Source organism: Polypterus senegalus, chromosome 8 (genome assembly GCF_016835505.1).
Source record: "Polypterus senegalus isolate Bchr_013 chromosome 8, ASM1683550v1, whole genome shotgun sequence".
Lineage (NCBI taxonomy): Eukaryota > Metazoa > Chordata > Cladistia > Polypteriformes > Polypteridae > Polypterus > Polypterus senegalus.
Window position 1 is genome coordinate 105,847,534 of NC_053161.1, and position 26,746 is coordinate 105,874,279.

The following is a 26,746-nucleotide window of genomic DNA, read 5'->3' on the forward strand; positions in this document are numbered from 1 at the left end:
CCTCATCTTGCACCCTCATCCATGCTGGAAAAAATATTGTTCAATCTCAAAGACTTAGACACCATCTCTACAATATATAAAATCATTTTACACTGGGGAAAAAGATCTCTCAATTAATATATCAGAAAAGGAGTCGGAAGTAGCAATGCAGAGAATTCACTCAAGCTCCATATGCGCAAAGCATACAATTATACAACTCAAAATTCTATATCGAGCACATCTGTCTCGTCTAAAACTCTCCAAAATGTTCCTAGGGCATGATCCAACTGGCGAACGCTGCAACCAAGTCCCAGCCTCACTGAGTCACATGTTAATTTGGTACAGGCCCAAAACATTATTCTCGACCAAAGTTTTTAATTACCTTTCAGACAGCCTTGGTCTCACAATCCCTCCTAACCCATTAACAGCTGTGTTTGGGGTTCTTCCAGATGGGTTTAAAGTGGAGAAAGGCAAACAAATTATGATTGCATTCACTACACTTTTGGCACGCAGACTTATTCTGATAAACTGGAAGAACCCAAACTCTCCTCTTTAAGTCAGTGGGAAACCGATGTGTTATACTATTTGAAATTGGAAAAAATCAAATACTCAGAGGATACGTACAGACTTTTTTTAAAACATGGCAGGATCTAATCAGTAATATTTTAAAATAAGATCTTAAAGCACAGAGAATTTATTAATTTAGGTATGTTTACAAGCCTTAAATTTCACACTGTTTGCCTTGCTCTCTCTCTCAGGGGTGGGGATCGATTTGTCCTTAACTCAGTTTTTACTTTTTGTAAAAACTTGATTGATTTGTATGGATTTCAATAAAATTAATAAAAATATAATAAAAAAAGAAAAGAAAATTCCATCCGGGGGGGGAATAAACATTAACATTATACATTGATATTGTCTGTTATACCTGCATTTTTTAACTTGCACTGTATTTTTATCAATTTTTAATTAATATTGTTTTATCAGTATGCTGCTGCTGGAGTATGTGAATTTCCCCTTGGGGATTAATAAAGTGTCTGTCTGTCTGTCTGCAGACGTGCTTAAAAAATCAATATATACTTGATTTCTCCCTTAAATTACTTACCCACTGTTTTATAATTTTTCTTTTTAGATTAATAAACTTTTTAAAATTTTTTTAATACAAGTTGTGGTGGTTTTTTAATTTGGTTTTGCAGTTCACAAGGTATTTTTTATCCCTACATTACTCATAACAAGAAATAAAATATGCCAGTGGAGATTTTTGCCCCGAAAAGTTTGTCAAATTAACTTTGATGTTTATTATTAGTTAATATGCCTAATTTTGTTCCAGAATTTTCACAAAATTAAAACTTTAATAAACTAACACTCTGACCCAATTTTATCTAATTACAGGTAGTGCATTATGACCCCTGCAGAGGTGGAGCAGGACACTGGAACAGCCTTTTCAGATTCAAGCACCTGGCATCTGGAAATTACTTGGCTGCAGAAGTAAGAATATTTTTATTATTATTTTAAACATTATTATACAAGACACATGATAAAGTTAAGGAAAATAACAGTAGTTTGCCAATGTTGCCAGTACCTCAATTTTTTTGTATCTCATCAACATATACGGTCATAAGCTTTCTATCAAGATAAACCTCAGGATTCTACAGTATTTCTATCTCCATTGTTTGTGAGTAATCCTGTGACACACAAACAGACCTTAGCCTTACACCTATACTAGCCTTCTCTCGCGGCTCTGCCCATGTAGTAGTGAAACACGATAAACTTTAAAAATCATTACATTACTATTACAGTTTTTCCAATAGTGTAAATCAGTTCTACACATCTTTTCTAGCTTCCACACAATATTATTTATACATTTTCCCTTTTGTTTTTTTTAATAGGTTAATCCTGATTTTCGGGATGATAGTACTGAAAATAAGGACATTGTAAGTTGTTTCAAAACTATTATAAACCTTGCATTTCACTTTAGATGTATCACTAGCATATGAAAGCATTACTTGTTTCATAAGTCAGTAGTAAAACTTTTACTGTCATTTGTTGATGAGGGTTTGTAAAGTTTCGATGATATGTCTTGAAACTGCACAAGAAATACAGGACTACTTCACCCAATAATTTTTTTTTATTTGTTACTAAATCTTTTTTTGTATTGATGACTGAGGAAAATTTTAGATCTCATATTTTCATGGAGAATGGATACAAAAAGTTTCTCATACGGGGACTAGTGAGTGCAAGAACTGAACAGCAAACAATATTAAAGTGTTTAGGTCCGTGACTACAGGCAGGTATTTACATAAAAACTGTGCGGCTCATGCTTCATGGGGGTGTGTGTTCATGTGGCTCTTGATGTTTAATGGGGAGATTGGGGCTGATCACACTTGCATGTGAGGTCTTGTTCGATTCCGGTTTCCTTGTTGAATCTCTGCGTGTTTTAATTAGGACATTGCACCCTTGGAGTTGTAAAGGAGAGCCTGAGTGTTAGAGATCGGAGGAAGACAAAGGAAAGATTGATGAGAAAGAGAAACCAGGATTAAAGAGAATAAAAGTGAATGGAGAGTCAAGATTGGAAAGAGCAGGTGCAGGTGGTCAGGATTTGGTTCAAAGAATGGGTGAGCAGCTAGTGGTGTAGGGTTGGGATGCTCTAAATTGGCTTCTGCTAGAGACCATGGCAGTTAGAGCAAGGGCTTGTGGGGTTCCTGCAAACATTTACATTTAATTATTTGGCTGGTGCCTTTACCAAGGCGACTTACAGCATTTATGATATAATTGGTTATATTTCTTTTGGTTTTCCTGTTGAAACGCATTCAGGTCAAGTGACTTGTAAATGGCCACACTGTGTTAGTGGTGCGATTTGAAATGAAGTCTGAAGCATTAACCACTAGACCATACTGCCTACCTGTAGCAGACAGTGAGGGATTATGGCAAAGGACAGAAGACAGACTTGGAGCACCTCAGGGGTGACTGGCTGTGGTGCAAGCCTTTGTGAGAATTTAATGCACTCGTTGTCCGGAATCTCTGAGGATTTAGTTGACCAGAAGGGATAAGTGGCAGGGAAGTGATTTTTAGAAAGATGCACCAAGGCTCTTAACACTAGAATCTGTGAAAGCTACGAAAAAGTCCTAATCCTGGGGTACCTTATATCCGTTTACACCTCTTCATCAGTGCCTTTGTTTTGCAAATGCGTCAAAAGGCACAGGCAGCAAGCAACCTGCTATTCCATCCCGCACTGACACAGCTGAAGTCACACAGAAGATTCTCAGAGTTCAAGTCTGTCTATCTGGGTTTGAGGTCCCTTGAATTGTAGAGGGTAAATAATATATCATCATTTGGAATACAAACATTTCGCGTGTGTTGTGTGTCTACAACATTCTGTATAAATGTAGCATGACCGGAAATGTGAGGCAGTAAATATTAAACACATAACTAGAATAGATACTTTTTTTCATGTTTTTGTAATAATTGACAAAATGTTGACAAGAAGTGTATAATGTGTGAAGACTGAAGTCCAAATATCAAATAAACACGTTCACAAAAGGTATAACAAAACAAATGTGCTTTTGGTTGGTGTAGTGGTAACAACCACTGTCTCATAGTCAAGAGGTTGCGGGTTCGATCCCGGGTCCTCCCAACATTTACCATTTTGAGTAGTGAGCTGCTATTTTTATTATTATAGAATAAAAACATTCCTTTGATTTGAATCTGTAACAGGTAGTGTAAATTTATTTTACTTTTTTTGCCAGTTTTATTCTCTCAGTCACATTCACACTCAACCATTGGACACTGTTAGTTTTTAAGTAAAGACATGTTATAATAAGCTTGTTTTGTTATTCCACCTGTTTATTTGAAAACAGTGTTAGATCTTGTGCATGAACGAGGCTGACACTGGGAAAACTGTGGATATGAGTGATTTTTGAGACAGTGGGCCTGGAAATTACAGGAAAATTATAGGGAATTCTGTGATGTGGACGGATAAAAGCTGACGCACAAATGCCTGTTAAAATAAGGTCAGGCTTTTGAATTGAAGACCTGCTCCCCCCACCTCATTCATTGATCATTCTTCATTTCAGATGCTCTAAATTGTTTGAACTCTCTTCACTTTTGCAGTACACTCATTTTTCAGAATTATTTCATAATAATATTGCAAAAATTGCAATATTTTTTGCACGCTGTAAGCATACAGCTAGATAACGGACATATTACACACTCAGGTGTTTTTAATATTGTTTGCTGCCATTCAATGTTTGCCTCTGCAGGTCCCCATTGAAGCCTATTGTGAACAAAAAAATACTCACTTAGATGAAACTGTATAATGGGTCACTGAATCTGTCTGCCTTTCTTTGAGATGTGCAGCAAAATGCAGTATGTCTAGCATTTAACTACAGCTCTGAAAAAGGGGTCAGCTCTGAATGGAAAGTATCCCTAATATATTTGTATGTTTCTCCAGCCAGATAAGTTGCAGAAAAAGCAGGTAATTTATTAGTAAACAATAAAAAAGCTGAATCTGGCATTGAGGATGAACTTAAATTCATACTGCCATACATATGATTTATTTCACAAATGAATGCAATTTCATCTAGGTACACAGTAATTATATTTGAAAAAGGTGTATGTTTGGTTGACTAGTAGCTACTGTTGAACAAGCTACTCAGAATGTGGAAAACTGAGCTTGTCTGTATGTTGGGAGTGTTTAAAATTAAAATTTCAGCCTTCCCTTTATGGTGGTTTCTGTGTAATTTTGCTTTTTGTTACTTCTTTACTAATTTGTCATGGATTTTTGAAGGATGGAGCAGATACCCATTCATCAAAGCGGAGAAGACCAGCTGCTGAAAAGATTGCTTATACACTGGTTTCTGTTCCACATGGAAATGATATTGCTTCCTTGTTTGAACTAGATGCAACAACTCTTCAAAGAGCAGACTCTCTAGTTCCAAGGTACTTAAAATGTCTCTGACATTGTTGTTTGTTTTGTTTATTTAATTTTTTTATTTCTTTTGCGGATCAAGCCTGTGTTTGTTCTATTTGTGTCCAGGTTTTTATAGCTTGTATGTTTGCTGCCCAGTAATAAAACTAGAAGTTAGGTAGAGCCATGCCACCTTCTTTCTTTTGCCTTTGTAGGGTCGCTCTTTGGATACGTGGATGTTTTGAGTTCTAAATAAATGAGGTTATTATTGAATCTAATTGCTTAAAAAAGGATTTATTGATGTATATTGGGATGTTTTGAAATAAACAAGGAGCTTAGGAAGAATATTAATCCTTACAGTGTTAATTCTTCCAGCTAGAGTAAGATGAAGGGTTGACCATCCTTGCTTAGTAAGTGGGTCTCCTGTAAAAATACTATTTTAGCATTTAAACCTGTTAGGTGAGAGAGTACTTTCTTTTTCTTTAATTCGTGATTCAGGCCTTTAACATTCCAGCTCACGAAGTTAACTGTCCCATCATGGAGACATTGATTCTGAATTTTTGATGTCATTTTATAGTCTTAACTGGAAGTGAGACATTTTCAGCCTTAACTTCCTATTTCTCCATGAGTTATTGCCATGCAGCCTATTTTTACGTTGGTAGTTATAATTATAAAAATTAAAAGGATAGATTAGGTATAGATATAGCCTGCTCTCTTTCTCTCCCCCCCTTAAACCCCACCCTCCCATTTTGCCTCCCCATGCGAGTCTAGACCCCACTTCATAGTCCCGGTCCTCTGACATACCCAGAGACAGAGCACGTCCAAAGCAAAACAAGCCCCCATGCAGCGGCATTTTAGGATTAAAATATTACCAATATAGTCTAAATACTATATGCCTAAAATGTAATATTTAACAAGCTATGAACTTAAAATGATATATGATCTTCAGCAATCTTAATGTATTAAGATAATACACCCGGATAATAAACCCGGGGAATGATGTTAGAAAGTGTTCCAGAATAAGCATAATAAGTCTTAATACAATAATAGCAATAACAAAAAACCAAGGTATGATGTTGAACAGTCTCATTTAGGGTAGAGAAAAAATAATTAGATTTTTTTTTTTAAATTAAGCACAAACATCTATAACTCTAATTAAAATATAAACAGATAGCGTCCGAGTAATAATGAGGATATATAATGATAAAAACCCTGTATCTTAACAAATAAATCAGACAGTAGATTATTTATCCTTCCCATATCAAGAATGACTATGACTCACTATTATGTTTCAGAATAGTGCCGGGATCAGCTTTCTTAATTCCTTTTCTGCTTCTTCCTTGCTAGTCGAAGACATAGAATTGACCATACAATAACACTTTCAGTTTGGCAGGAGGCTGTATTTGATATTTAGCTTGCCATAACCGCTGTTTAATGTTATAGAAGGCTGCACGTTTAGTAGCTGTTGCTGGAGAGAAATCAGGGAAGATACGAATCTGTTTATTTTCATATATAATCTCTTGCATGTGTCTGAGGAGTGCCATCACCTCTAGTTTAAATAATAATCTCTCAAAGAGAATAATAAAAGATCTAGGTCTAATAGTATTTGATCTGCATACGCGATAAGCTGCTGCTATCTCAGAATGTGCTTTAAAGTCCTCTCCAATTATTTTAGATAATAGTTCGGCTGCGAGTTTCACTGGGTTTGGACTTTCTCGATTCTCAGGCAGACCTTCAATTCTGATATTACTTCTTCTGCTTCCATCTTCCAAGAGCAAGTCTGTCTCTGAGTTTTTTGCATTCGGAGCTGACAATTGTTGCTTTTTCTTCAGCACTGGCAGCTAGATTTTCAGCTGTTTCAATCCGAGTTGTGAATGTCTCCTTGACATCCTGCAGTTGATCAGCAAGTGTGCTCAGTTTAACCAAGGTTTCCTGAATGTGCTCTTCAAATTTACCCAGCATCTGTTGCAGCTCCCGTTGCAGCTCCAGTCACAGCTTCTCATTTGCCTTTTCCCTTGCCTTCTCATTTGCCTTCTCGCTTTTCTTTATATCTTTCTTTATCTCTTGCATGAGCTCAGCAATCATCACCTTCAGTGCAGACAGATCAATTCTGCTTTCATGCATCGTAGGTGAGGCAGCAGGCTCTGCTGTAGCTGGTGTTCTCGGCTCGCGTGGAATAGTTGAAACCGTGGGCTGCAAGGCCTTTTCCAGTTTCAGGTGATCTTCTCCAATCGGCGAGACCTGCTTCACTAACGCTCGTACATTCGCTCCCCATTTTGCTCTTTGCCGGAGACGATGTGGCGGACCGTGGTCCCGAGGAGTCTGGGCTTTCACCCATCTGATCCAGGTCAGTCTCTGAAAGGCCGTACATTGAACTTGGGCTTGCCGATCTTAGTTTGGATGTAGCTTTAGGTTTCATTTCTTTTGGACCCCCTTTCTTATTGGCCATGTTTATATATGATTGCATATACTGTAGTAGTGCCCCTAAGGTTGGATAAATACAGAATATCTCAGAATAATAAGCAGTAGTATGAAAAAATAACACCGCTGCTAGCGGAGCTCCTCTTCAGACGTCCATCTCTCACAGCGGACGAGACCAACTCCGTGATCCGACGTTTTGACATGGATTGATAAGTTTTTCATAAACACTATGAGGTTTAATGTAATGTCTTATAGAAGATAGCCACTTGTCTGCTCTGGCTTCTACTGTAGACTTTTCCTACCCCTGCATTTAACCTGTCATTTAAACAGAAGAAGTTTGTTTCCTTCTTGGTATGGGAGCAATTATATATGGTTACTTAGTTTGACCATGTCCATTCTGAAGCTTTCAACACACTGAAAAACTCATCCTGATACATAAAGGGGAGCAACTCTATTAACAAAGCTGATATGCAAGTTGAAGAATTTTATTGTGTAGCAAATATCAGAGCTAAAATACACAATGTAACATTTGATAACTGAACCTAAAATCAAGGTAAATTTAATAATGTGTAAATAGGCCAACAAGCCCAATAAAACATACAATTTTATAAACCTCCACTGTGCACTGTGATAGAGGATATGTTGAAGAAGACAATCTTTTAACCCATCAAAACATAAGGCTACTATACTGTATTCTTGAATATCTGTACTCGGTATACATTTGAATAATCTAAGTAAGCAATGGAGGTAGTGGATGACTTTGCGTCTTCTGAAATACTTCCAGTGTATGTTGTCAGTTTTGCTTTTGGATTTTTTTGATACTTGTTTGTGATGCTGTTTATGGTGTTATTATATAGGATAAAGTTATTACTTCCTAGGGTTACTCAGTTGTTTTAAGTTGCTAATGGTTAGGGTGTGGTTAATAATGTTTACAGCATATACTGGAACTGCCAAGTGAACAATTCACCATCTCTTTGATCCCTTTTTATCTTCTAGATTAAATGTATAATTCACTATTAATGTATGTTTTCATTGCTGTTTGCTGTTGGTCTATTTTGAGTTGAGTGGTAGGAGGAACAGCTGACTAGAGCTACTCTGAGGGTTTTGTAGTGTAGTAGGGAGGGGTTGGTCTGTTTGAGGTTTGTGGGAGCTTTTTCTTTGTGTGTTATGTTTCATGAATGGGATATTAGGTCCTGTATGGATAATTTTCATCTTTTCCAGGTAGTGCTTTTTTTAAACTGCATTTCCTATTGATCCTTCTTTCCAGTGGAACATCAGCTGATCTTACAGTTGTCTAACAGAAAGTTCATGGTTTCAGTTTGCAAATTTTTCAATCTGCATGCTTTAATTTTTTTCTTAGCAATAAACTGGATGTGACAGTGCTTTAAGAAATGTTTCTTGAAATAAACAATACAGTTACGTGCAATCTGTATATATAATTCACTAAGGCAAGACAACCATGGAAAGCACGCCGGAAGGGGCGCGGATTCACTGAGCCGCCGACAAGTAAGACACCTATGGCGCACGCAGGAAGGAGCCACGCTCACCAACTCCTGGCATCTCCGAGCCACGTTGACTGTTCATAGAGGCAAGTTTCTCGCGGAGGTGAATTGCCATATGCAGCATGTAAAAAGGTTTGCGAGGGGCATCCCATGGGATCCTTAAAACAATCCTTTCCAACTGAGGTTAAAACACAATGAAGTAAGCAGTCTTTAAAAAACGAGTTTTCGGTTACGGCGCATGACCATAGCAAACTGTTTTACACGTTACATACAGCAATTTGCATCCGTGACAAACATGCGTCGTCTTTACTCACGGACAATTATATGTTGCTCTCTCCTGAGTTCCATCTTTTCATTCACTTTCTGTTGTATCCTCAAACCCTCCCTTTTTAAACAACTGTGTCTTTCCAGAAGTGTTCAACCATCAATAAATAATTATGCAGCGTTTGTTATGCCGTGGCTTCACTATTGTGTTGTATTTTGCTCTCTCCAGAGTTCCATCTTTTTATTCACTTACTGTTATATTCTCACACCAACCCGTTTTAAACAACCGTGTCTTTCCAGAAGTGTTTAGCATTCAATTAATAATTATGCATGAGATTGAGTGTGTGTCTACCAGGCGCAGAGAGGCGTGGGTAAGCCGTTTAACTCCATTCGGGCTGCAAACCGTGGAATTCCCACTAAGTACGAGTCATACGCTCCCACTGGTTGCTTCCCTACCCTTTGTGCACACCCTCCTGCCACCTCGCGACTACCGTGGTTGGGTGTCTTGGTGGATTATATATAGAAAAGCAGCCAAAACCGCACAGAGCAATGAAACGTCAATGTGAGTCACAGATGCATCTCGACTGTGTAAAGACGACAGCGACTCTAGTGACGAGTTGGAGGTGGGCACATGAGCGGGCAGTGCATACTGAACGAGAAATCAGCAGACTAGCATGACGGAGGGAGCGGAGTGGACGTCCTTCTCCTCTCCTGCCGTTCCACAGTCCGCGCCTGAGGGCAGTGCACTCGCATCCCTCTGTCTGGCAGGAGAAGGCACGATGAGGGTCCGCCAGTTTTCAGTCACGGACGATTGTGTGTTGGTTCATTCCGTGCATTGTTACAATGTTGCTTTTCTTGCTGATTTATTACATTACCAATTTTTCAAATGTTAATTTTCTCCCTGTGCTTAAAAATCAGTAAAAAATCGGCCTGATTATGCGGCGTATGGTATGCCGCGGGTTGGCTAGTAGTAAATATTTGTTAATCCACTGAGGAGTTTCGTTAAATTTCATAATGCCTCTAAATTTTCTAATATACTTATCCTTCATGGTAGGCAATATACTTTGAAACATGAGTTTTGCTTCTAATTTTACTCTGTATTTAAAAGTATGTCACAGTTTCATTAAAGTCCTTATTTTGACTTTACTGCATCTGCTCAGTTAAATGTTAAATGTACATAAAAATGTGAGAAGTTTGTCAAGGAAACCATATGATCTTTTCCATTTGATCATTCCAGTATCTCATTTAGATGCTTTATAAAAGTAAGTATTGCATATGACTAGATGTTTTTATCCACTTTGTATGAATGAAGTTTTTATTGGTTTTACTCCTAAATGCATATCCTCTTAATGTTTATCTGTTTCTTCATGTGCGATTCTCTGTTTAATTGAAATTAATTCTGCTGCATAAACTTCTTTAGTGTCTTAGAGTATTTTCTTCTTAAGAATATTGCAGTTTAAAACTAGAATCCCTAAAGCCTGTGAAATTTTTTGTTGTCCCTAACCATCCTTATTTTCCTAACATACACAGGGAATCTCTTAGCTCTTTATTACTGCGCCATTTGTCTGTTGGTAGGCACTTTTGATTTGCAAATACAGTGGTACCTTGAGACACGAGTGCCCCAACATACGAGTTGTTTGAGATACGAGCCGTCACTAGGTCGATTTTTTTGCCTTGAGTTACGAGTCAAGTTTCAAAATGCGAGCCATCAAAGAGCTTGTCGCCGTACATTCCGAGGAACTGACGACGGAGGAGTTGACGGAACTAAAGACGCAGCAACATACAGAGGTTCTGCAGAGATCGGTATTGCGGAGGAGGTTATCTCTTAAAGTGAGATAAAGGAAGTGTTTGCAATGTGGGAAAAAGTTTATTGAATAGAAACATCCTGTAAAAAGTTACAACTGATTGTGCAGCGGCGTTATTTAATAAAACTTGCCTAATACTTGACTTTATTGAAAAGAAACCCTGAAAAAAATGCATCTGATCGTGCAGCGGCAATATTTAATGACACTTGCCTAACACTTAACTTTATTGAAAAAAAACCCTGAAAAAGTTACAACTGATCTTGCAGCGGCGCTATTTAATAACATTTGCTAACTTATTTCAGAAACATTCTAAAGGGGAGGACTAAACAAAGCTCCTTGGACAGGTTTCTATTAAAACGCCCTGTGAATGAAAGTGACGAAAGTGTGGCAAAAAAGGAAAAAACTAGCGAAGAAGAAAATTAATTTAAGCAAAAGTGAAGTGAAATAAAAAAACATTACAATACGCTAATCGGCTTCACCAGCATCTGTTTATTTCTGTAGATTCTCTTTTATGTATTAGATTTTATTTTGTTTGTATACAATATTTGTTCATTATAAATACATTTTTCTTTTGTTGAAAACATTTAACAAAAAATTGGGGTGGTTTTTTGGGGGCTGGCACGAATTAATCTCATTTCAATTAATTTCAGTGGGGAAAATTGATTTGAGATCCGAGCATTTTGACTTACGAGCTCGGTCACGGAACGAATTAAACTTGTATCTCCAGGTATCACTGTATGTCAATTTGCGGCACACAACCTGCACTCACCCAGCCGAAGCCATCACCAGCCAGTTTTCATGCATGGATCTGCGTGTATGCATGTGCGAGATAGAGACAGAGTCACATTTGATGTCATTCAAGTGGTGTATATTTGCTCAAAAAGATACCAAGAAGAAATGATTCACCGCGTTTGTGTGTCTGCTTTTATCCCATCAGTGCTAACTGTTTCAAGTATCATAAGTTTACATAGACTGTTAAGACTCAAATCAAATGATGTTTTAATTATATAATGGTAATAACAGCTCACTGAAAGCGCTTCAGATTTGTGTTGTGCTGAGTGTTTCCAAGAGCACAGTGGTTTCCATAATTCTTAAATGGCAGAAAGTTGGAACAACCACTATCAATTGTGAGAGGAAGAATCTTGGTAATTTTTTATCAAGTGTAGAGATAGGAGAAAGTTCTAGAACAACAGCCATCACTTCAACATTACATAGATCTGGACTTTATTGCAACGTGGGCAGATGGAAGCCCATCTTGGTAAAAGACACATGAAAACGCGTTTGGAATTTGTAAAAAGGTACCTAAAGGATTCTCTAAGTGTCATATTTGGGCAAACTAGGGACTATCCATCATATGTACAGTAACATTCCAGCAGTAAAAAATGATGACGGGGTTGTTTTTCAGTGCGTAAGACTGGGAGACTAGTCTGGGTCAAGGGAAAGCTGAATGGAACAATGTATAGAGCTATACTTGCAGAAAACCTGGTCCTGGGTACTCTGGACCTCAGATTTGGCCAAAGCTTCACCTTCTAACAAGCCGGTGACCTTAAGCACCAAGCTGCTTAGGGACCACTCTGTAAATGTCCTTGAGTGACCACCCAGAGCCTGGACCTGAACCGAAACAAATGTCCCTGAGACCTGAAAATACCAGGCCATTCAAACTGGCAGAACTGGAAAAGATCAGCAGATAAGAATGGCAGAAATTTCCTCAATCTAGGTTTCACATCATACCTAAGAAGATTCTAGACTGTGACTGATGCCCAAGGTGCTTCAACAAAGTTATAAAAATAGGTCTGAATACTTAGGGGAAAGTAATATTTTAGTTTTTAATTTTATTAAATCTGCAAAAATTTCTAAAACCCTGTTATTTGCCTTGTTATTATAGGGTATTGAGCTTTGCTTAATGAGGGAGGAAAAAATAAACGATTTTAGAATAACACTGTATCAAAATTTGAAAAATGTGAAGGGGTCTTAAAATTTTCTGAATGCACTGTATTTTGAATGCATAATAACTATTTCGAATTCATATTTTTGTAACAGGAATTCTTTTGTTAGACTAAGACATCTTTGTACCAACACATGGATAACCAGTACAAACATCCCAATTGACACAGAAGAGGAGAGACCTGTTATGCTTAAGGTAAAATATCCTGTATATCTTGTTTATTGTCGCTCATTTAATTCATGAAACAACATATGTTTCATATGATTTAAAAATATGCATAAATTTAATATGGAAGGTGTCACTAACAATTAATAAAAAATTACAATACTAAAAAGACAAACATCATTCAGTCCTGAAGGACAGTGTTGTTATCTCCTCACAGCTTCCATTGACATTAATGACAAGTTTGTTTTCTATCTCTGAACTGTTGGCTTATTTAAGTCAGATAGTTAACCTTAAACTTCACTAATATACATACATACACACACACATATATAAGCATATATATACAAATACATACATATCTACATATATACACACACAGCTATTTCGTATCAGTGCAATACGCTGTTTGTTAAAACGGTTGACTCCCGCTCTTACGTGCAATAACAAATCAAATCATTCAGTTGTCTTTGCTCATATGTCATTTTAGAGCTGGACGCCTGGCATCTTTTTTTGGCCACAAGTTCGTTTCTGTTTGGTGTGAGGTTCTGTGTTGTGGAGATTCTCAGGATGGATTGCAGGTGCTCATCAGTGAGGCGACTCCTGTGTGCTGTTTTGTTAGTCTTTATCACTGAGAAGAGCTTCTCACACAGATATGTGCTACCAAACATGCACAAGGTTCGAGCCGCATGTAGAAGGACTTTTTTTGTTCTTCAAAGTCACCAAAGCGCCGTGCAAACTCAGTGCGCAATAACTGTAGCTTCGCAATAACTTGCAGCATCATAAGGTAGACTTGATTAACGTGGTAAGTGTTCGCAAGGCAGCTGAAGCGCTGCATTATGGGATCTGTAGTTTATTGTGTTACCAGCGCTTCATATACCCGGGCTTTAATAACAATAATACAGTATATAAAATGATCTCGGGCGGATATAATTACACGCCGGGCGGATGTTGCCCGCGGCCCTTGAGTTTGACACATATGGACTAAATAGAACTTGAAAAGATATATTTTTTCAAATGTGATCGCGCAATTCAGATAGAGTTGACGCGACTACAGCCTGCATGCCTCAATGAGTCATCCTCCCTCGCTCTTACTTTTTTACAGTTCATCTAATGAATACACTGAGTATGGCTTTACCAAAACAATCATTGATGGCGAATAAAGTATCCATTATTCGAGTATGTAGAGCGGGATATATATATATACATATATATATACCCGCGTATCAGCGAGAAGTAGTGTGTTAAAAAGGTAGAAAAGAAAAGGGAACATTTTAAAAATAACGTAACATGACTTTCAATATACAGTATTTGTTTTGTGAGTGTTACTGAGTGTTGCTGTCATCAAGGATTTGATTATCATTATTTCTTTCAATCAGGTTCGTATTTGTAGGATGTGTTGTGTTCAAGTTACATTCCGTGTTTGTCAATCGTTGTAAAGATGACAGGTTTCATTCATCGATTCGTTTCTTACTGCATCAATAAACAGCTCGTCTTCTTCTTTATCTGAGACCTGACACACTGCATGCACGGGTTTTTTACACTGTCTTCCTTTAGCGGACATTGACTTTTTCCACCGTGTGCTTTGTTTCCACAGTAGCTGCATTTATGAATATGCTTATCAGACGCTTCATATTTTTGCTGCCTTTTCAATTGTGTAATTCGGTTTTGTTCAGCTCTTTGGAACTGTTGCTTTTATCTGTGCACTGCGTCAGTTCACGTGAGCCACTCGGTGTACTTGCATCGAAGGTTCCCAGCTGTGCTGGTGCCATCTCGTGCTATGTCCATAGCTTTATTTAATGTTACCTTAGTCCTGGCACTTAAAACTTTCTCTCGCAGTTTCGCTGAGTTTGTGCCAAACACCACGCTGACCATCTCATCTTCCTCTGCATAAGCACAGTCCTTAACCCGTGAATATTTAGTGGGAGTTTGCTATTGGATTGCCGCTGACGGACGGCCTTATATGGGCAGGCACTAAATTACAAACGCCAGCGCAGCCTGTCTATGAACTTAATTTAAAGTGTAGGTTTACATCGTGCTTTGTTTCAAGTAGCAGAACTCATCAATATGGTTGTATATGTCACTCGCTCGCTTCTTATTGTTTCGCTGCCTTCTCAATTATATGTTTTCTTCAGCGCTTTTTTGAGGTCTTCCTGATTTTCTATGTGCTGCGTGATTACGTGGGAGGCGTGATGATGTCACACGAAACTCCCCCACGGCGTTGAAGCTCATCTCCATTACAGTAAATGGAGAAAAACTGCTTCCAGTTATGACCATTACACATAGAATTTCGATATAAAACCTGCCCAACTTTTGTAAGGAAGCTGTAAGGAATGAACCTGCCAAATTTCAGCCTTCCACCCACACGGGAAGTTGGAGAATTAGTGATGAGTGAGTGAGTGAGTGAGTGAGTGAGTGAGTGAGTGAGGGCTTTGCCTTTTATTAGTATAGATATGCCACTCGCTCGCTTATTATTGTTTCGCTGCCTTCTCAATTATATAATGCATGTTTTCTTAAGCGCTTTTTGTAGGTCTTCCTGGTTTTCTACGTACTGCGTTGACAGTCAGTTCACGTGATTACGTGGGAGGCGTGATGATGTCACACCTAAACTCCGCCCCTACGTCTTTGCAGCTCTACTCCATTACAGTTAATGGAGAAAAATACCTTCCAGTTATGACCATTAGCTTAGAATTTGAAATGAAACCTGTCCAACTTTTGTAAGTAAGCTGTAAGGAATGAGCCTGCCAAATTTCAGCCTTCTACCTACACGGGAAGTTGGAGAATTAGTGATGAGTGAGTGAGTGAGTGAGTGAGTGAATGAGTGAGGGAGTGAGGGCTTTGCCTTTTATTAGTATAGATATATATGTGTGTTTGTGTATATATATATATATGTGTGTGTGTGTGTGTGTGTGTGTGTGTGTGTATATATATATATATATATATATATATATATATATATATATATATATATATATATATATATATATATATATATATATATATATATATATATATACATACAGGTTGGGCCATTTATATGGATACACCTTAATAAAATGGGAATGGTTGGTGATATTAACTTCCTGTTTGTGGCACATTAGTATATGTGAGGGGGAAAACTTTTCAAGATGGGTGGTGACCATGGTGGCCATTTTGAAGTCGGCCATTTTGGATGCAACTTTTGTTTTTTCAATAGGAAGAGGGTCATGTGACACATCAAACTTATTGGGAATTTCACAAGAAAAACAATGGTGTGCTTGGTTTTAACGTAACTTTATTCTTTCATGAGTTATTTACAAGTTTCCCATTGTGTTGGATTGTCAATGCAACCCTCTTCTCCCGCTCTTCACACACTGATAGCAACACCGCAGGAGAAATGCTAGCACAGGCTTCCAGTATCCGTAGTTTCAGGTGCTGCACATCTCATATCTTCACAGCATAGACAATTGCCTTCAGATGACCCCAAAGATAAAAGTCTAAGGGGGTCAGATTGGGAGACCTTGGGGGCCGTTCAACTGGCCCACGAAGACCAATCCACTTTCCAGGAAACTGTTCATCTAGGAATGCTCGGACCTGACACGCATAATGTGGTGGTGCACCATCTTGCTGGAAAAACTCAGGGAACGTGCCAGCTTCAGTGCATAAAGAGGGAAACACATCATCATGTAGCAATTTTGCATATCCAATGGCCTTGAGGTTTCCATTGATGAAGAATGGCCCCACTATCTTTGTACCCCATATACCACACCATACCATCAATTTTTTGTTCCAACAGTCTTGGAGGGATCTATCCAACGTGGGTTAGTGCCAGACCAATAGCGGTGGTTTTGTTTGTTAACTTCACCATTCACATAAGTTTGCCTTATCACTGAACAAAATCTTCTGCGTAAACTGAGGGTCCTGTTCCAATTTTTGTTTTGCCCATTCTGAAAATTCAGTGCGCCGATCTGGGTCATCCTCGTTGAGATGCTGCAGTAGCTGGAGTATGTAAGGGTGCCATTTGTGAGTAGCTAATATCCGCCGCAGGGATGTTCGACTAATGCCACTCTCCAGTGACATGTTGCGAGTGCTACGCTGTGGGCTCTTGCTGAATGAAGCTAGGATAGCCACTGATGTTTCTTCATTAGTGACAGTTTTCATGCGTCCACATTTTGGCAAATCCAACACTGAACCAGTTTCACGAAACTTAGCAAGCAGTTTGCTAACTGTAGCATGGGAGATGGGTGGTCTCGTAGGGTGTCTTGCATTGAAATCTGCTTCAATGACTTGGTTACTGCGTTCACCAGACATCAACACAATTTCTATCCGCTCCTCACGTTTTAACCTCTGCGACAGGAGTTTTATTTAATATGTAATACATGCTCTGATTGGGTAGCTTCTAAGCCATCCGCCAATAGCGTCCCTTGTATGAAATCAACTGGTCAAACAAACTGAGGAAGCGTGTACCATAAATTAAAAGACCCATTGTCCGCAGAAATCCGTGAACCAGTGAAAAATCCGTGATATATATTTAGATATGCTTACATTTAAAATCCGCGAAAGTCGATGCGTAATATAGCGAGGGATCACTGTATAGGAAATCAAATCTCAATTGCAAGGTATGTGTCAGAAAAATTGCAGTCAGATATTTTTCCCAAATTGTTCAGCCCTACTATTTATATTGTGCTTATGCTTTTCAGTGAACAGCATGAATGTTTGAAGATATGTACTAATTTAGGTTTTTTTTTGTTTTCAAGAAGCAAGTTAATTGTTCTTTTACTTGACTATTTTTCTGTGCCTGCATTTTCATTTTTTTTTTTAATGTTGTGATACTGCTTGAGTTGATTTTTTTTTTTTTTAGTACTTTTTCCAAAACCGAATATTACCTTATTCCTCATATATTGATAGTTCAATAGTTAAGTTAATATATCGAGTGTGGATACTGTTCAAGTAAACAATTGGCAATCAAAGAAACATCCTAAGCATATTTAATTTAAACAGGAAGGAATATACCTTGCAGTTCATAATGACATGTGTAAGTAGAGAAGCTTTTCAGATGCATGTCTCTGCTCTAGTAGCTGTGTATATTTGAAACATGATGGTACATTTACATCTTTATGGAATAGTGTTTTTAAACTCATAAAGCACCATAATATAAGAGATGAATTGATATTTCCCTGCCAACATTTTACTCTGGTGTTGCTTTGCTGTTTTATTTATATGTAAATTAATCTTTTACAGATAGGCACTTGTTACACTAAAGAGGATAAGGAAGCCTTTGCAATCAAATCTGTTCCCTTATCTGAAGTAAGGGATTTGGATTTTGCCAATGATGCCAGTAAGGTTTTGTCTTTAACTGTACAGAATTTGGAAAGTGGAACTTTAGCTCATAATGAAAGGAGGTAAGGATACCTCTCAAAGTGTACAGTAGAGAATAAAACAGTATTTATAATCTTCTCATGTAGTAGTATTTAAGATTTTTGGAAAGAATCCAATTTATGTAGTTATTTTTATTCCTTATTCATTAACCCACTTTATTTAATTAAGAGCTGTGGAGTGCCTGAAACTATCTTGGCAATATTAAACTCTAGTCAGGAACCAGATGAAGATGGAATGCCTCTTCATCACTAGGCCTACTCAAATACGCAATACTCTATGTTCAGACTGCAGCAGTTTACCGAATATTTCAATTTCAAACTTGTTTAACGCAAGCTCTTGACTATGTATATTGTTTTTAATAACTTAGAACTTCAGTGGGGTATATTTCTTGCTGTACTTAATTACAATTAGAGCTGATGTTCTGTTTATTATGCCTTTACTAAAATTATTTTTAGTACATCTACTACATTATTTTATCTTGCCTTATCATATTTGTGTTGATTTATGCAGTTCAACAGAGGGGAAATGAGGTTACAACTTAGTGATGCACTACATTCACTGTTGAATTTTTGTTAAAGGAAATTAGAAAAAGGAGTTTTGCATTGAGGTTTTATTGGGGAAATTAACAACATTAATTGACATTTATTTATTTTTGTTTTGTAAAGGAAATAGACTTATTTATGTTTTTAGTAATTTACTATATGTGTAGGCAGATGCAAAGAACCCTTTCCTGGGGGGGCACAGTTGCTTCTTAACAGTAATTATCTCAAATTAGTAGCTTATCTCAATTATGATTCCTGTGACTTAAAAATTTCTCAAGCCTGTAAAGCAGATCTGTTTATGCTTAAGTTTCCTTTTAGTGCTTGCATTTTTATTTAAATGATTATTTTATCTGTGATTGTCTCTTAGATATCAGTACATATTTATGCTTGATTATGAACTGTTTATCATGATTGTCTCACTTTCTGTTTGTTTCCTTTTGAGACCTTCATTATTTAATTTTTCATTGAGTAGGAAAACAAGATAGGAAGAGCTTACATAAAATAATGAAATGCACCTTTAGTGAGACACTAACTTATTGCCATTTCATGTAATATTTATAGGTTTGTAATTAAACTTTTGGAGGACCTAATTTTCTTTCTTGCGGACACTGCTAACAATGGCCAAGATGTATTAGATATGGTTGTTTCAAAGCCATACCGAGAAAGACAGAAACTTATGAGAGAACAAAATATTTTGGAACAGGTGAGACCTTTTAAAATGTAATGTGTTTGTGTCATGTATTTGCATTTATATACATTACATTTATTTATTTACCATATTGTTACTTTTACTATTCAAAGTGACTTACATATATTTTTGACTTGGCTACTGTCACCCATTAAGTATGTAAAAGTAAAGTAACTAACCTATTCTGCTTACTAGTTTCTTTCTTTCTTTCTTTCTTTCTTTCTTTCTTTCTTTCTTTCTTTCTTTCCAGGTATTTTACTTTAAACAGTGGTTATTTTTTTTTCCATGTTCCTTTACAGTACCCAACCAATTCAAATGCAGGGGTGTATTTTCTTGACCAGCTCTCCTTTTGAGGTTTGTGATAGATAGAGAAGAAAGGATCAGCTTCTTCCCCCTGCAAAATTTTTCTTGGAAATTGATAGGAATTTCCTGACCAGCTGTGAGATGTTGCTAGTTTCAGTGTACATTGCTTCTCCCCCTTGCTTTTGCCCCGTGGTCAGGGCCCATTACAATTTCATGTCTCATTTTGATATAAAGTAGCAGATCTACTTAAAGGTGCTTCTAAATTGCTTAGTTCATTAACTTTTTAAGCAATGCAAAGCCACCATATAAACAGTTCAGCAGTTAAAAAAATTCTGCTATTTCTAGTTGCTGTTTTTCCAAGGTCCTAACTGTAGATGGAAATGATCTGTTTTTTTTCTCTTCATTTCCCTTGCTTCAACATTGTGCATCCAATTCCATTTGAGTCTTCCTGTACTTTCTCCTGATAATTTGACATTTCATTAGGTTGCATAGTATTTGGGGAAGCTTATGTCAGATCCACAAAATTCTTCAGGATTTAAGATTTCTGGAGAAGCATAGCTGTAAAGCCAACGAGGAACAATGCCATACCTTAGATGCATTGTGGAACATTTCAAGAAGTATGTTGATTACTCTGTGAAGTGCAAAGTGGCACAGAAGAAGGCGGAAGGAAAGGTCTAGGAAACAGATGTCCATTTTAACAACCTCTTCAACTTACTAAACAACTGTGGGGACAAAATCCAAGTGAGATACTAGTTTTCACAAAGGAGGAAGTCGACCTGCATATTAAGAATACAGTGACATGGAGATGCAGCAGGACCTGAGGCAGTGCAACATTCTGCTTCTTCCACCACCACCATCAATCAATTGATTTTGAGGGATCTGGTAACCTGTCCTGAAAGAAGTACAGAATATTATTAAGGTAGCATGTTCCAGTTCAACATTTGGAAAAATGTGTATCCCATTGAAGGTTTTAAGCATTATCCCTTGCTGCTCAAGTAGCTGTGGACGACCCTGAGAGTAACTGTGGGAGAGGAAAGGTGGCCCAAGAGTGGAGGAAGAAGGAAGGTTCCAAGATGATTCAGGATTATCTCCTTTCTAAGTGGGAAGATAAGATTTTATTAATTGTTGTAGTAAGGAGGCTGGATGACTTCCTCTGCACAAGTGGATACAGTGACACCTCAGTACAGAAGGGAGGCATTCAGAGAGTGCTAGGGTGTCTCGAACATACATGAATGATCTGACAAATGCCTAGTGCCTCATCCCTCAAAAATAGTTGAGACAACCATGGTTAAATCATCATGTGCCAGACAAAGTGGTGCATCTCGTATTGGACTATTATAACTGTGTTTCCACATTAGAGTCTTAACACGAACAGTGACTACAGCAAGTTTAAGATGTGGAATTCTGCCAAGGATTATATGGCAACTGCTCATATATGAGTTTTCCTTCTCCATTGCAGAGTTCTTCAAAAATTGGTGTAGCAGCTGTCTGAGGTGGTGACTGGGATTGTCCAGAGGTCTTAGCAGTGTTGCTCTCTATGGGAGTAACACCAAGCTCAAGCTACCTTTAAAGTACTTGGAAGAGGAGTTTAAGATGGCTTGTGTTGTGCAAAAGAGGTGTTGTGATGACCTGCAGGAATTCTAATGATCCTGAGGTGGCCCAGGCTGGGATTTTGTCCAAGACTGGAAGGAAGGTGCCATGGTTTGGCTTAACACTAGAACTGCCAAAGCCTACGGAAAAACTAGTAATCCCAGCCCACCTTAAATCTGTTTGCACCTCTCCGTCAGCGTCTTTTGTGTTGTAAATGTGCTGATCAGCACAAGCTGCAAGTAGCCTGCTATCCCATCACCCCCACCCACCGCCGCAGCTCAATTCACAAAGAAGGTTCTCAGTAAATAGTCAGGAGTTGTAGAGGGTAAATGATATATCGTTATTTGGAATACATACTGTACATTTCAGGTGTGTTCCGTGTCTATCTACAATAATCTATGTAAACGCATTGTTTAGTAATAAATGACAAAATGTAGACATGAAGTGTATAATGTGTGAAGCCTGAAGTCCAAATATCAAATAAACACTTTCACAAAAAGTGCAAGTATAATACGACAGCTTCCGTGATGCAGCGGTAAGAACTGCTGACTTATAATCGATCCTGGTTGCCTCCCAAATTTACCGTTTTGAGTAGTGAGCTGCTTTTATTGTTAATAGTATACAATAAAAACATATATTTGATTTGCGTCTGTAACAGCCCGTGTAAATTTATAGTACAGTAAAACCTTGAATTGCGAGTAACTTAGTCTGTGAGTATTTTGCAAGACATGCTAAAATTTTTAATAAATTTTAACTTGATAAGTGAGCAAGGTCTTGCAATATGAGTAGTACATGTAACCTGCGAGTCCCTGTCTTACACTCCAAAACACGAAGCTGAGTCTCAGTACTTTAACAAAACCAGCTTTTGTTCAGCTTGAAACAGGAACAGCACGGTTATTGTAGCGGGATCTACCACTTTCCTATACACAGACACAGCAACCCAGCAGGGTCGGGGCCAGATTAATAGCCAAGTAATACTGTTCCCTTGCGTTTATAATGTTCCTTGCATCACCCATTGACAGCAGGTGCTTATAGCATGACCGCAATTTTTTTTGGATTTGCTTTTGCTTTAATATATGAGTGCTTTTAAATTTAAGCACTTTTCTAGAACGAATTATGCTCGTGAACCAAGGCACCACTGTACTTGTAAAAGTCAACGTTTTTTTTCACTTTTTTCTCTCATTCACGATCATGATACAAACACCTCACCACCTACCACCACCACCCAAGATCTGACGCTGTTAGTTTTTATTTGAAACTGGGAATGACTGTGGATATGAGTTGTATTTTGAGACAATGGAACTGGAAATTCTCTGATCTGGAGGGATAAAAGCTGACACACAAATGCTGGTGAATCATGCTTTTTTGGTATCCCATTGTCACTTGATTTTTTTTTTATTCATTTTTATTTAGTGTTCGTGCTCATGCTGAATTAGTATGCATCTTATGGTCCATTATGTCAAAGCCGCACTGACAGATAAACAGACATAGGTATATATGATATTTGGAATTATTCATTTTATGACCTGTATAGTCCATTTCGGAAAACATTGTGGCACTGATGCAACACTATTCATATTCATTCGCATACCTTCTTGTGGTTGTAATCAGTGACCTCGTTTTTGTTTTGTTTTTTTTTTCGATCTTGCCCAGTCTCCGTATTTTGGTGCATGGTGGTGTTTCTTTTGTACTTCAGGACATGCAGAGGAAAGAATCGTACAGAGAGGTCAGTTCTGCGCTATTTGCAATCATCAAATTCTAATGTTAACAGTTCCCACGCACCTAAGGCCCATCCTTCCTACATTTACGACATGTGTATCTGTTGCAATGTACACACTTCTCTCTATGCTGTGGTTCCTATTAAATTGAAGAGACACATGACACTGAGTTTGCTTTTCTGGGGGAAGTGATGGTCTTGGAACAGAAGCTTGTCTTTTTCTTTTCTCATCGCCTTTTCTTGTTAAGCAATGATGACGTATTTCCTCTGCAAGGTGAGCCAAGAACACTCTTCTTTTCTCAGTGGACCCCGTGCATGCCTTGCACAGTACGTGTGTGTTCATTGCCACCAGGTCAAGCATGTTGTAGCACACAGCAACTGGCCACCTGTGTGTTCCTGTTCGCACTGAATAAGCTCACACCTTCTGGTCCATGATGTCATTGTAACACCGAGGGGAAAAAAGAAAAGAGACAAATATATGTGACATTTTGAAGAAATAATTTTATGACCTGAATAGTACCAATCAGAAAACATCACTGCACAAATGCAATATTATTTAAAAATGAACAGCGTCAGATCGGGTGTACTAAAACATGAAAAATGTTTCTGTTTTAATGTTGTGTTTACATAGATGGTTGTAGACATGGAACACACATGAAAAGTATATATTCCAAATGATGATATATTATTTACGATCTACAACTTCTGGCAGCTCACTCCAACATTAACACTGAGCACTGAGAACCTTCTTTGTGAATTGAGCTGATGGAGAGGTGCGAATGAATTTAAGGTGGACTGGGATTACAAGTTTTTTTTGTAGGCTTTGGTAATTCTAGTGCACCTGAGCAAATTATATTACTGGTACAGGCAATGTATGAAATCTTGTCAAGTTTATCTAATCTCTTTAGCTGGGACAAAGTGGAGTTCCCAGTTTGTCCACAATGCCCAGGCAAAGCGGACAGTGGGGGCTGTAGGTAAAGGTTGGTAATTCTGGTGCTGTAATCAGGAGCTGAAACCCATTGAACTAGATGTCTGCATGGTAATTAAGAGCAATTTAAGGTCAAGTCTAACCTCATAGACAAATATGTGCTATTTTTTGAAGGCTGGTAAACATCTGCAAACAAGAATCAAGAAGCCAGTGGGATTCCTGGGAACTGCCAAGGATTGGAAGCTCTCAGTGGATTTACAGAAGCAGCTGGAATTCCTACAGCACATCACCTCAACTTCCTTGAGGCTAGACATCCTCCTTGTTTTTGAAGCAACAAAAAATGGTTATTTTGGCGCTGACAGTCTCATGGGAGGATTGACTAGGGAAGGCCCATGAAAGGAAAATGGCCAGGTATAAAGATCTTGTGCTGGACTATCATAAACAAGCCTGGAAAGCAAGGAGTATCCCCATCAAGGTTGCTTGAAGGGGCTTTGCTGTATAATCATTCTATAGAGCCTTCACTGTACTTGACACCACTGGGGAGAGGAGGAGAAGAGACATCAATAATATCATGGACGCAGCAGAAAGGACCTTGAGACGCCTCTGGATTAGGAGAGGAGGCCCATGGGTGTAAACATTGGCCACCTGAGCACAAGCCATAGTCAGATCAACCAATGTCCAGGAATTCTTTGTGTAATGGCCTATCTCCCTTGCTGTTGAGACTGTGCTGGGAGACACAGCAAACATTCTTGTGATGGTACCTATGGATGTGCCATCCTGGACAAGTAGGCTGCAGATATCGCCTCATGCTGCAAGTAGTTACAATGACACTAGCAAACCAGCTACAAAACAATTCCCTTTTTGGGGGCTGTTTGTCTGTTTCCTCTCCAGTGCATCTGTTGTCACTTTGATTTACACCAAGCAGGTGAAGTTGATTCAAAATTACTTATGGTTCCTAACTAGACAGATTGATTTCCCTGAACCTTAATTGACTTGGTGTTTGACTATGATGTTTACTGCTGAAAAAATTTTTAATCCGAGTATAGCATCAAGTCAGTGAAACTACTGGGATATTGATCTGGTCAGTTAAGCAGCATTGTGGGGGTTGTTAATCAGTTTCAGCTATTTTGGTGTTAATGAAATTAAAACAGGTACACTACAGGGGCAAGAGTGAGATGACCCCCTAAATCAGGAATGGTTTAACATGTTGAGGCCACTGACATTTTTCCCTCCATCTTTTCTGACTGTTTTTGCATTTGGCTACGGTCAATGTCACTACTGGTAGTATGAGGTTGCACACGTAGTCCAACTTCTCCAGGATGGCACATCAATACGTGCCATTGCCAGAAGGTTTGCTGTGTCTCCCAGCACAGTCTCATTGGGTATGGAGGAGATTCCAGAAGACGGGAAGTTACTCTAGGAGAGCTGGACAGGGTTGTAGAACGTCCTTAAGCCATCAGTAGGACCAGTTTCTGCTCCAATGGGCAAGGAGGAACAGGATGAGCACTACCAGAACTCTAAAAAAATGACCTCCAGCAGGCCACTGGAATCAGAAACAGACTTCATGAGGGTGGCCTGAGACTCTCTAGTGGGCCCTCTGCTCACTGCACAGCACCGGGGAGCTCGATTGGCATTTGTCATTGAATACCAAAGTTGGCAGGTCTTCCACTAGCGCCCTGTGCTTTTCACTGATGAGATTAGGTTCACCCTGACCAACGTGAAATGGTCTGGAGAAGCCATTGAGAATGTTATGCTGCTTGTAACATCGTTCAGCATGACCGGTTTGGTAGTGGGTCAGTGATGGTCTGGAGAGGCATATCCATGGAGGGACACGCAGACCTGTACAGGCTAGACAACGGCACCTTGGCTGCCATTAGGTATCGGGATGAATTCCTTGGACCCATTGTCAGACTCTGTGCTGGTGCAGTGGGTTCTGCGTTCCTCCTGGTGCAAGATAATGTCCAGCCTCATGTGGTGATAGAATGCAGGCAGTTCCTGGAGGATGAAGGAATTGATACCATTGACTGGCAGCCATGCTCGCCTGACCTAAATCCAATAGAACACCTCTGGAACATTGTTTCTCTCCATCCGACGCCACTAGGTTGCACCTCAGACTCTCCAGGAGCTCATTGATGCCCTGGTCCAGATCTGTGAGGAGTAAAAACTGAAATTTAAATCGGGTGTGCCAGACTCAAATCAAATGGTAGTTTTTGTTACACAATAATAATAATAGAAGCTCACTACTCAAAGTGATAAATGTGGGGGAGGACCCATGTTTTAAGTTGTGTCAGTTTTTATTTGGGCTTCGGTTTTTACACATTGACAGCAACATGTAAATTGAATAATTTCTTTTTGTTCAGTTATATTCTTGAATAAAGATGCATTTGTTTTGTTATACCTTTTGTGAAAGTTTTTTTTTTGATATTTGGACGTCTGTCTTCACATATTATTCACGTTAGCATTTTGTCAATTATCTCTATAACATGAAAAACATTTCTGTTTTAGTTACATGTTCAACATTTTTTGCCTCGCATTTCCTGCCATCCTACATTTACCCAGATTATTGTAGGTATGAAACATACATGAAATGTATGCATTTCAAATAACGAGCTCTGAGAATTTTGTGATGGGCTTCAGCT

The 26,746-nt window shown here is 38.4% G+C and overlaps 1 protein-coding gene across 3 annotated transcripts in view; it reads left to right on the forward strand.

Moving 5' to 3' along the window:
* The window catches only part of itpr2 (inositol 1,4,5-trisphosphate receptor, type 2), a 583,413-nt gene that overhangs the window by 140,366 nt on the left and 416,301 nt on the right, over positions 1 to 26,746 (forward strand). For all 3 annotated transcript variants that reach the window (XM_039761551.1, XM_039761550.1, XM_039761552.1), the window contains 6 exons: positions 1,369 to 1,464; positions 1,866 to 1,910; positions 4,763 to 4,914; positions 12,915 to 13,014; positions 18,202 to 18,362; positions 19,443 to 19,584. In XM_039761551.1, the coding sequence (XP_039617485.1) occupies positions 1,369 to 1,464; positions 1,866 to 1,910; positions 4,763 to 4,914; positions 12,915 to 13,014; positions 18,202 to 18,362; positions 19,443 to 19,584 (696 nt within the window). The remainder of the gene's footprint in view (positions 1 to 1,368; positions 1,465 to 1,865; positions 1,911 to 4,762; positions 4,915 to 12,914; positions 13,015 to 18,201; positions 18,363 to 19,442; positions 19,585 to 26,746) is intronic.